This window comes from Oryctolagus cuniculus, chromosome 4 (genome assembly GCF_964237555.1).
Source record: "Oryctolagus cuniculus chromosome 4, mOryCun1.1, whole genome shotgun sequence".
Lineage (NCBI taxonomy): Eukaryota > Metazoa > Chordata > Mammalia > Lagomorpha > Leporidae > Oryctolagus > Oryctolagus cuniculus.
Window position 1 is genome coordinate 102,890,210 of NC_091435.1, and position 11,346 is coordinate 102,901,555.

Consider the following 11,346-nt stretch of genomic DNA (forward strand, 5'->3'; position numbering starts at 1 on the left):
ACTGTATAAACTTAAAATCCTGTAGGGTGTATATGTCAAACTGCTTCCCAAAGTGTTTATAAGTGTTTATGGCAATATTTAGATTTTTCCATTTTGCCTATCCTGATTATCAGACTGTGAAACATTTTTTTCAATTTGATGGATAGGAAATAGTGTTGTTTTTTAATTTATATTTCCTTGATTATTGACAAATTTCAATGTATTTTCAAAAAGCTGCTATCCAGTTGGACTTGGTGTTTTTTGTGTAAATGCTACCCCATCCTAATCTTTTATTATTTTCTTCATTTTACTAATTGAGTAGGTGATGTTCTTCATGCGTTCTATCCAAATCCATGTTAGTCATACAGATGGCAGTAATCTTCTATTTCCTTATCTTTTTGTTTTCTTCATTGAATATTTATCATGTAAAATTTTTAGTGTTATTCAAATTTATCTATCTTTATCTTTTGGTGATTTTTGCAGCTTAACACATTCTTAGATGTCACCAAGGTCTCATTTTTTTTTCAGACATGATCTGAGTTTCTATATTTTTACAGTGTGTTTTTGTTTTTGTTTTGAAGACTTTTTGTTTATTTGAAAGGCAGAGTTTACAGGTTGGGGGAGAGATCTTCCATCTGCTGGTTCATTCCTCAAATGGCCGCAACTGCCAGAGCTGGGCCAGTTTGAACGCAGGAGGCAGGAGCAACTTCTGGATTTCCCACATGAGTGGCAGGGGCCGGAGCACTTGAGCCATCTTCTGTGACAGTCCCAGGCTGCTAGCAGGGAGCTGGATTGGAAGTGGAGCATCTGGAACCCAACCTAGCACCCATATGGGATGCTGGCCTTGCAAGGTGGTGACTTTACCCACTACGCCACAAGGCTGGGCCATACAGGGATATATTTTTTTAAACTTTTATTTAGTAAATATAAATTTCCAAAGTACAGCTTATGGATTACAATGACTTTTTCCCCCCATAACTTCCTTCCCACCCGCAACCCTCCCAGCTCCCACTTCCTCTCCCATTCCATTCACATCAAGATTCATTTTCAATTATCTTTATATACAGAAGATCACTTTAGTATATATTAAGTAAAGATTTCAGCAGTTTGTATCCACACAGAACATAGAGTGTAAAATACTGTTTGAGTACTAGTTATAGCATTAATTCACATTGAACAAGTAGGAGTTAAGTGCACAGTGACTCCTGTTGTTGACTTAACAAACTGACACTCTTGTTTATGGTGTCAGTAACCCTCTAGGCTCTTGTCATGAGTTGCCAAGGCTATGGAAGCCTTTTGAGTTTGCCAACTCTGATCTTATTTAGACAAGGTCATAGTCAAAGTGGAAGTTCACTCCTCCCTTCAGAGAAAGGTACCTCCTCCTTTGATGGCTAGTTCTTTTTTTTTTTTTTTTTAACTTTTATTTAATGAATATAAATTTCCAAAGTACGATTTATGGATTACAATGGCTTCCCCCCCATAACGTCCCTCCCACCCACAACCCTCCCCTTTCCCACTCCCTCTCCCCTTCCATTCACATCAAGATTCATTTTCGATTATCTTAATATACAGAAGATCAGCTTAGTATACATTAAGTAAGGATTTCAACAGTTTGCTCCCACACAGAAACATAAAGTGAAAAATAATAGGTGATTTTTTTTTAAATGATGATGAAATCAGATCAGACCTATTGTCATGTTTAATCCCAGTGAGAGTCAAGTTGGGAGTTGATAATTTCTTTCTTTTTTTTTTTTTTTACAGAGGATCAGTTTAGTATACATTAAGTAAAGATTTCAACAGTTTGCACCCCCATAGAAACACAAAGTGAAATATATTGTTTGAGTACTCGTTATAGCATTAAATCTCAATGCACAGCACATTAAGGACAGAGATCCTACATGAGGAGTAAGTGCACAGTGACTCCTGTTGTTGACTTTACCAATTGACACTCCTGTCTATGGCATCAGTAATCTCCCTATGCTCCAGTCATGAGTTTCCAAGGCTATGGAAGCCCTCTGAGTTCTCCGATTCTTATCTTGTTTAGACAAGGTCATAGTCAAAGTGGAGGTTCTCTCCTCCCTTCAGAGAAAGGTACCTCCTTCTTTGAAGACCTGTTCTTTCCACTGGGATCTCACTCACAGAGATCTTTTGCCAGAGTGTCTTGGCTTTCCATGGATGGCTAGTTCTTTCTACTGGGATCTCACTCGCAGAGATCTTTCATTTAGGTTTGTGGTTTTTTGTTTGTTTGTTTGTTTGTTTTTTTTGCCAGAGTGTCTTGGCTTTCCATGCCTAAAATACTCTCTTGGGCTTTTTAGCTGCATCTGAATGCCTTAAGGGCTGATTCTGAGGCCAGAATGCTGTTTAGGACATCTGCCATTCTATGAGTCTGCTGTGTATCCCGCTTCTTATGTTGGATCATTCTCTCCCTTTTTGATTCTGTCAGTTAGTATTAGCAGACACTAGTCTTGTTCATGTGATCCCTTTGACTCTTAGACCTATCATTATGATCAATTGTGAACTGAAATTGATCACTTTGACTAGTGAGATGGCATTGGTACATGCCACATACAGGGATATTTTTAACTTCCTTGAAATTGGCTTTCAGGGCCGGCGCCGTGGCTCAATAGGCTAATCCTCCACCTTGCGGCGCCGGCACACCGGGTTCTAGTCCCGGTTGGGGCGCCGGATTCTGTCCCGGTTGCCCCTCTTCCAGGCCAGCTCTCTGCTATGGCCAGGGAGTGCAGTGGAGGATGGCCCAGGTGCTTGGGCCCTGCACCCCATGGGAGACCAGGAAAAGCACCTGGCTCCTGGCTCCTGCCAGGATCAGCGCGGTGCGCCGGCTGCAGCGGCGGCCATTGGAGAGTGAACCAACGGCAAAGGAAGACCTTTCTCTCTCTGTCTCTCTCTCTCACTGTCCACTCTGCCTGTCAAAAAAAAAAAAAAAAAAAAGAAATTGGCTTTCATATATGGTATGAGGTAGACATAAAAAATGTATGTATGTTCCTTTAGTAAGAATAATCTGTCATCTCAGCACCATTTATAATGCTACTTCTTTCATATACTGGATTCATAAACTAAATCTATGGTTGTTTATATCCTATTTGTATTTACCTGAATCAATACCCTAGTTGTTTTTTTAATGGCTTACTTTTAAGTCTCCTTATTTTCCAAAATTTGTTTGGTTCTTAGTGCTTCATTCCTCCATATTTCTGACAAGAGCATCCAGTTCTGGATTTGGTTAATGACTACCTTGTAGTTAAGTTTTATAATTTCTCTATCTTCTTTCTGAAGTGTCGTGCGATTTTTTTTATCTTAATGTGAATGTTCTTTTAAAAAAATTCTTTTTACTTGTTAGTTTTTGCTTGTATTTAGAACATTTCTAGTCCTCAGTCTAGTGTGACAAAATCTTTTTAAATGAAATTTGAGTATAGAATTGCAGAGTGCAATGGAAGATGCTGCTAAGCATATAAGGGCATTTGAGTACCTGTTTTCTTGTATTACTATTGTGTATCAGAAGTCTCATTTAACTGTTTGGAGTTAAAAATGTTTTAAAATGGTATCTGGTAAATTTTAGTGCAAGAAAAAGTTGTTATCCTTTTGCTATGTATATGCTTCTAGTTAATTTTCCTTGATTTTTTTGGGCAAAGTATTAAGCATTTGACATTGTTGAAGTCTTTTATCATATATATACAAATTTGAAGTAGAATCTAATGATCTGATCCAATGGCTTTTTAAAACTCTTGTTGACCATATTATTTGGGTTCATAATGGCTTTATTCAATTGTATGGTTTAGTGAGTACTTTTGAAAGAAAGTAGGTTTTTAGTTTTTTGTTTTTTGTTTTTTTTTTTTAATCCTACAATTGACTGTAGACTGTTATTTTCTGTGATGATGATAATGGTTTGAAAGCAGAGTTACAGAGACACGGGAGAGAGGGAGATTAAGAGGGGGAGAAAGAAAAGAGCTTCCATCTGCTAGTTTACCCCCAAATGGCTGGGCCAGGCTGAAGTCAGAGGAACCCGAAGTTCCCTCTGAATCTCCGACGTGGGTCAGAGGCCCAAGGACGTGTGCCATACTTTGTTGTTTTCCCAGGCACATTAGCAGGGAACTGGATCAGAAGTGGAGCAGCTGGGACCCTGACTAGTGCCCATATGGGATGCTGACATTGCAGGCCTTGGCTTAACCTGCTACACCACAGCGCCGGCCCCTAGATTTTACTTCTATACCTCAGTAGATATTTCAGATTTTGTTGCCATAGATACCAAAGAATACTATTCCCAAACTTTTTTGTTAATTTCATAAATTGTGAGAAATTTTAGGAAGGGGAAAAAAGAAACAGTTGAGCCTTTCAGTCTGTAGTCCGTTGTAGCCATACACCTACAGTTTGTACCACTTTACCTTTCTGAATTTGAAGAGGCAGGCAGGGGAAAACAGTCTTTCAGCTCAGTGGTTAACCTGGGTAGCCTGTGTGGGGAGGTATTTATAAAGTACGTAGGTTACTGCTGGGTTGTTTTTAGGTATGTCTACTACCTCTTTCTTGACTTTTTTGCACCATAAAGCTGCAGAGCTCACTTTTGTGGTTTCTCAGGCCGGAGCACCAAGAACACAGCTTTGGCTGTTTTCCAGTTTTTACAACAGCACCTCTGACTTTCAACCTGTTAAGTGACTTCTTTCATGTGAAAATGGTTTTAGAATGGGTTTTAATTCTTCAGTGGCTGTTGAATGATTTTTATTTTTGTTGCCAGGGAAATAAAATAATTTAGCTACACTTCTGTTTCAGCTAAATTAATGATAAAATCATTCAAGAAATAATGTACCTATCCTATATTATGCTTCTGTTATAACTTCCCTTGCTGAGGGATTACTCAATAAATATGAATAAATAAGACTTCCCCTGGGATTATATTTACTTGTTTGTTATTTGTTTGTTCTCTTTGGGGATATTTGTGAATGAGTTTTGTGTTTCCACATGTTAAGTAAACATCATTCAACTACAGCGGAAATGTATTTGATGCATACACTGGCTGTTAGCTGTGGCAAAGAGGCCAAAGACCTATGTAAGCAAGGATGGCTGCCGTCCATGGAGAAACTGAGTGTGTGTCTGTAGGCTGGTGTTGTATTCTTACGAAATGATCGCCCTATCACATTTTTAGCATTTCAGAACTTGTACTTACTTTGGAGTTGAAGCTTAGTCCCACTCTCCTGATTGTTAGAAATAAAGCCATTCAGTGTTTTTATCTCACTATTTGGATGTGTAGTAATACATATCAAGATTTTTAAGGTTGTGTTTTTCATTTTTTAGACAGGTGCTCTAGTTCACAGCTATAGGGGAACAGGTGGAATTTTTGAAGTTTGCTGGAATGCAGCAGGAGACAAAGTTGGAGCCAGTGCATCAGATGGTTCAGTAAGTACAATAAAATGTTTCCAGAAGGGAGTGTGTGTCCATGCACATTGGATTGAAGTTTATTGTGGTGGTAGTGGCTATAAAAGTATTCATTGCAAGATAAATTTTAAGATAAGATATTGATTTTTATTTTCTGAAAGCTGCATAGTTGTTCATTGTATACAAAATCGAACATAAAATAAAACTTAGGCTTATTTTTCCCCAAAAGATTATCATAATCTGGATATGGACAATTTTTTAAAATGTAAACTTTCAGTAGTGAAATTAAACAGAGAAAGGTACCACTGTGAGAGTGATTTGAATTTTTAATGTTTACTTGTTTCTTTTCCCAAAGAATGTTGATAACTCGGTGGAGGGGTAGATTAGAAGCAGTTGATTCTTACGGAAAGGAAATGGTGATACCCAGAGACTTTCAGGAGAGGATTAGCCAACTCTTTGCAGAAATACTAGGTTCTAGGCTTTTAGGGGTTCTAAAACTCCAAAAGCAAAGTGAAGATGGAAGGAGTTTGGTCATTAGTTGCTTACTAAAGCTGTAGCTTAATACAGTCTGTACAATCTTTCATTAGGGTCCAAGAGAGAAAATAGTTTATTTTGAGCATTCTTGCACTACTGTTTAATTAACAGAAAGTAATTCCTAAAAGTTCTGGACATGTTTCTTCCCCTGTGCTACCACCACCTACTACTACTGCTACCACCACCACCACTACTACTACTATTATTATTATCAGAATTATTTCCACATCTAGTTAGATAATCCAGTTTCTATTGGTTAAGTGCCCATTTTCATGATTACTCCCCTGTACTGCCTTTGTGAACTTTAAGAAACAGTTTCCAAATTGTACTACAGAAAAGTTAAACTTGAATTATACAATAAGATTCTGAACACATTGGTTGATTATTTTACTTTCTTACAGGTTTGTGTATTAGACCTTCGGAAATAGCGCTACTAGTTGGAAGCCATGGACCGACTATGAATGTGTACATAGCCAAAATGACTGTCCCTGACCCATGTACTGCTATAGTCCCACTTGAACCATGGCCAGTCCACTACAGCCAAACCTAAAGGAAATATATACATACAGTGTATATAAACAAAATTGCACCCTGAAGATGACAGTTTTGTCACAGCTTGTGAATTCTGTTCACCAAGTGCTGGAATCTAATCTGCTGTGCCCCTAAAATAGCATTTAGAAGTTTTGGATATGAAAAACAGAAGAGAGAAATATACATTATAAAAGCAGACCATACATGTACCAGTTTTTGGATACTAATGACAGCCTTGTTTCTCCCCTTGAATCAGCAGACACCATGGATTATATTCTTTTTTCCCTTCAGTAGTGAGCAGTTTGTATGTACAGAGAAAATGGACTTACAAAAACTTGCAGCAGTAGTTTGTTCTTGCTTTTCAATTTTGTTTTTGGTTTAGATTATGGATGCATGAAGTAAGGGAGTGAATCAATTTCTTGTTTATATTTTTTCACCTTTTAAACAACAAAAAATTCTTAAAAATATTTTAATGCATTTTTTTTGAAAAGGTAGATGTTTGGTACATTTTATGGCTCCCAGAGCATATATTCAATTGGTGCATATCGTGGAAGGGGGAATTGGAAATCAAATGAAAATATATGACTTTGGTCTTGTCAATCTGTAAGACACATCAGTAAAAGGGTATTATGCTCTGTTTTTGTGGTGATGTGGCTTAAATATAATAGTTTCTTTTTTTGGGACAAATTTCTGCCAATTAAAAACTAGAAGGGCACAAATTTTTTTTTGATACCATAGAGAAGATACATTTAAAAAAATCTTCTGATGTTTTGTAGCCATAACTAAAATATGGTTAAAATGTGCACTATTGTGAAAAGGAGCAAAGTAGTTTTGGGGTTTTTTGTTGTTTTTGTTTATTTGTTTGTTTTGCTTTGGTTTTTAAGAGATTAAAATGTTTCTGGATAAGGATTAGCTTCTCAAGTGTCCATCATTCTATATAGAAGCTTAAATGTGTAATGTAACCAAACCTCCAGTATTAAAAAAAATCTCTCCTATTATTTTTCTTTATACAAAGCAAGATAACGGCATATAACACTGCCATTACATGGCAAAATGTTTGCTACCTTAGTTTAAAAATCAATCTTTAAAACAAAAGACTTGCTTCAAGGTGTTTTTAAAATAGCAGTGATTCAGAATTTAAAAAAAAAAAGTATAATTGCACTAACTTCCCTGCTGCTCTCATTCTGCATTTGTGGTACTCGTGACTACATATTTTTCAAATATAGATTTAAGCTGCTAGTTTTTGTTTTAAGAAGTCACTACTCTATCATGTCTTTTACTCTGTTCATAACATCAAATATTTTCTTAAAGATAGGTATCAAGTCAAACCTCCTCTTATGCTCATGAAACTAAAAGTAAAGTATACAGACAAATGAAAGCATGGGGCCATGTTATATGTGAGAACAGGGTTGGTCATGATTTAACATAATCCAGGAATGTCAATTTTGAAGAGTTGTCAAATTTATATATCAAAGATTTTAATTAAGGAATTGCTTCTTGAGCTTAGCAAATTTATAACACTATTTCTGTCACTAATTATTTTGAGACCTTTACTACTAAAATTTTAATCTGTGTTCTAAGTTTAAGTAGAAATTGATTTAACCCAAGTAATGCAGCTTTGATTTTCAGCATTTGTTGTTTTGCTATTTCTACAAAACAACATTGATTGAAGCAAGTCTTGGTTTTACTAAGGTAGGGTAGCATTTGCTATTGGTAAAGAGAATAAATACACTTAATTTCACAATACATTGTTATATGTACCCCAGTTGTTCTTAGTGGGGACTATGATACTGTAATAATATTTTTTAAAATTTACATCCAGAGAGGCAGTCATTCATGATGGTTTTGTGCCAGCTGTTTTTAGGGTTTTGGATCACATTAGAGATACCTAGAACTTATTACCCTGTGACTTATGTAGGAAACCTAATATGCTGAGTATCTGGCACTTGAAATCCTGCTTTTATTGCTGGAGGTCCACATCTGTGCTTGACCTCTGTTGTTGTTTTAAAAAAAATAAATAAAAATAAAAAAATCTGTGCAATAATTTTTAAGTGTGCTCCCAGGAATAGACACAAATGTTTTGAGTATGTTTAAGCTGCATTTTCCTTTAACGATGCATTTGTCAATTGCACTGAACTTAAATCTGAAAGTCAGAGGTGATTATTGATAGTACTTTTGTATTTTGATATGGACAATTCATTTGCATACAGTTATTGACTTTTTCCCCAGCTAATTAAAAGATAGTCAAGAAATTCTGCAATATAGCTGCCAAAATAGACAGCTACATTTCTATGATATTGTCATCTTTTCTGTTTTTTTTTTTTTAATTTAGCTATTTTACTTAGGCATAATAGCCACAATAGGACATATAAAAATTATAAATGCAGAGCTTTATTATCCTGAAGTCTTGGGTCTTTTAAGTATACACTTCTCTGAAAGGTATCCATTTTGTAGGCTTGTTTTTCATGAGCATATGATTGTTTTTGCTGCTGTTCTCAACATCATAATTGCCTGCTGATGTGCCACGATGCTGCTCCAATAGATAAAAATAAGATTGTCTCTGATTTGAGCAGTAGCATGATTGCAAGAGACCAAGGTTCACAACCTGTAAAGTTCTATAGTTGGGGTTCTTGCTCATTTTCCTCCTATTTTTTTTTCTGAGAACTTATTCCTGAAGATCAACTGAATCCAGTAGTTTTTGTATCGTATTTCATTGTATATCATTGTTGTATAAGCTACTGTAAGAAACTTATAAGGAAAAATGGAAAGGAGAACGTGAATGAATAGTTGTTGATTAAAATAGAATAAAGAAAGAGCAGCTGCCACTCTTAAACATCATAAAGGAATATTTCTTTCTCCTGTGTGTAGGAAACCCGTGTAAGTTCTTATTTGTTACAATCCCTGTTTTCTATCATTTATCAGGAAACATCATTGACTTTCAAAATGACTTTTAGAAGTGAGATTTTAATTTCCTAATAGATCTTAGAGTGTTTTGCCTTCTGTTTTAGTTATTCTCTAGATAAACACATTTTAGGTTTAACACCTTTTACAGATACTGAAAGTGCCTCCTTTTGTGGTGTAAAAAACAAATTATGGTGCAAAAAGTAATCACTAGATTGAATTACATGAAGGTTTTTTTTGCTTTTTGACATGTAAAAATGTCAAGAGAAAGGCCAAAGATTTGTACTTTTTCACTTAACTTATAAAGCACTCCTTTTTTCCTTAAACTTCTTTCTGTCAAATTAGATTTAATGAGAGAGTACTATTTTTAAGGAGCTATCTGTTAATGTAGAATGATTTTGTTAAGAGTAATGTAAACTATTACTGAATAGAGGCCTAAAGAAGACTGTGCATTTTTGCTATTTAAAGGAATCACAAATGACCATACTTAACATGAGCAAAAATGGCAAGTTTTACAAGATAAGTAGAAAAATCTCAAATGCAGTGCTATTTACTCTTTCATTTTCTGAAGCACATTGTACATTTCTACCGAACCTATGTTTATTCTCACATGCTAAGGATGGTACTTGCATATTGCGGATATCTGTTGACAGTTTCTGCAAAGTCCGATCTCAGTGGACCAACATTGTGGCATGGCAGCAAATGCCAACGTTTTGGGGAATAGCAGCAAATCTATAAGAGACCCTGGTTGTTTTATTTTTGTTGTTGTTGTTTCCAAAGCCTCCCCCTTCTCCTGAGTCAGCAGGATTGGAAGGAGGGTAGGGAAGTTATGAATTACTCCTTCCAGTAGTAGCTCTGAAGTGTCACATTTAATATCAACTTTTTTTTTTAACATGATTCTAGTTAAATGTAGAAGAGAGAAAGAAAAAAAAAAGAGGAAGTGTTCACTTTTTTAATACACTGATTTAGAAATTTGATGTCTTATATCAGTAGTTCTGAGGTATTGATAGCATCCTTTATTTCTGCCTTTACGTTGACAGTGTTGAAGCAGGGTGAATAACTAGGGCATATTTTTTTTCTAGTAAGCTGTTTCATGATGTTTTCTTTGGAATTTCTGGATAAGTTGAAGAAAACATTCTGCATGTTGTATCTAGTCTGATGTACTTATCCATCTCATTACAAAACAAACAAACAAAAAAAAACCACACAGACTGCATTTTGTAGCTCTGAAATCCTTGAATACAGAAGTAATTTTCTTCTTTCCTGACTTTGACATTGTAGCTATAATGTTTTCATTTTGATTTTTACAAATCCTTTGGGTCTAATTCTGTGAGCCTACCTATAGCACTGGATTAAAATGTCTGCATCATTTCTTTAGTTATCCAGTTAACTTTAAAACTGTTGTAAAAGTGTAAACCAGCCCATGACAGTTTTTGTACATGTTAAAGAACTTTATTGTTCAGTTTTCATGATTATTGTGTAAGGAAGACTGATATAGATGTTCTATGCTGTCCTGGACCATGTTAATTACACTTACGATGTATTTTGGTTCCACATCACAATGATTTGTTCCCAATGACCCTATTATCCTTTCTAGGCACATTTTTTGTTGATGTTGTTGCAGTTTCCCTTTGCATTGTATTGCTTTGACAACTGTAATTTGAATCAGATCTGAAAGAGGTCCAGAATAAAATATATTTTGATATTATGTTGGCTGTGTACATATATAAAATCTTTGATATCTATGTAGTTTGTATAGACTGTTTACTAGTCAAGTAAAGAGAAAGGGATGCTATTTCTTGTTTACAATTTCTTGTTTACATTTTCATTGATTTTATTCCTCCAGTGTTCTATTGTAGAATAAACTTTTTTGCTCTAAGTTAGCCTTCATAACATACAGCATGTCTAATTCTCTCCCATAATGGTGTTACCAGTTACAACTGCCATCAGAACCCAAAACCACTGTTTTTCATAAACATTGTTTTCCGAGATAATATACTTTAAAGTAAGCCCATATAT

At 35.5% G+C, this 11,346-nt stretch overlaps 1 protein-coding gene across 7 annotated transcripts in view; it reads left to right on the forward strand.

Moving 5' to 3' along the window:
• The window catches only part of TBL1XR1 (TBL1X/Y related 1), a 182,233-nt gene extending 171,198 nt beyond the window's left edge, over positions 1 to 11,035 (forward strand). For all 7 annotated transcript variants that reach the window (XM_051818788.2, XM_051818787.2, XM_070072486.1 and 4 more), the window contains 2 exons: positions 5,281 to 5,382; positions 6,297 to 11,035. In XM_051818788.2, coding sequence (XP_051674748.1) covers positions 5,281 to 5,382; positions 6,297 to 6,323 — 129 coding nt within the window. In that variant the 3' untranslated portion in view covers positions 6,324 to 11,035. The remainder of the gene's footprint in view (positions 1 to 5,280; positions 5,383 to 6,296) is intronic.
• The last annotated feature ends 311 nt before the right edge of the window (positions 11,036 to 11,346 follow it).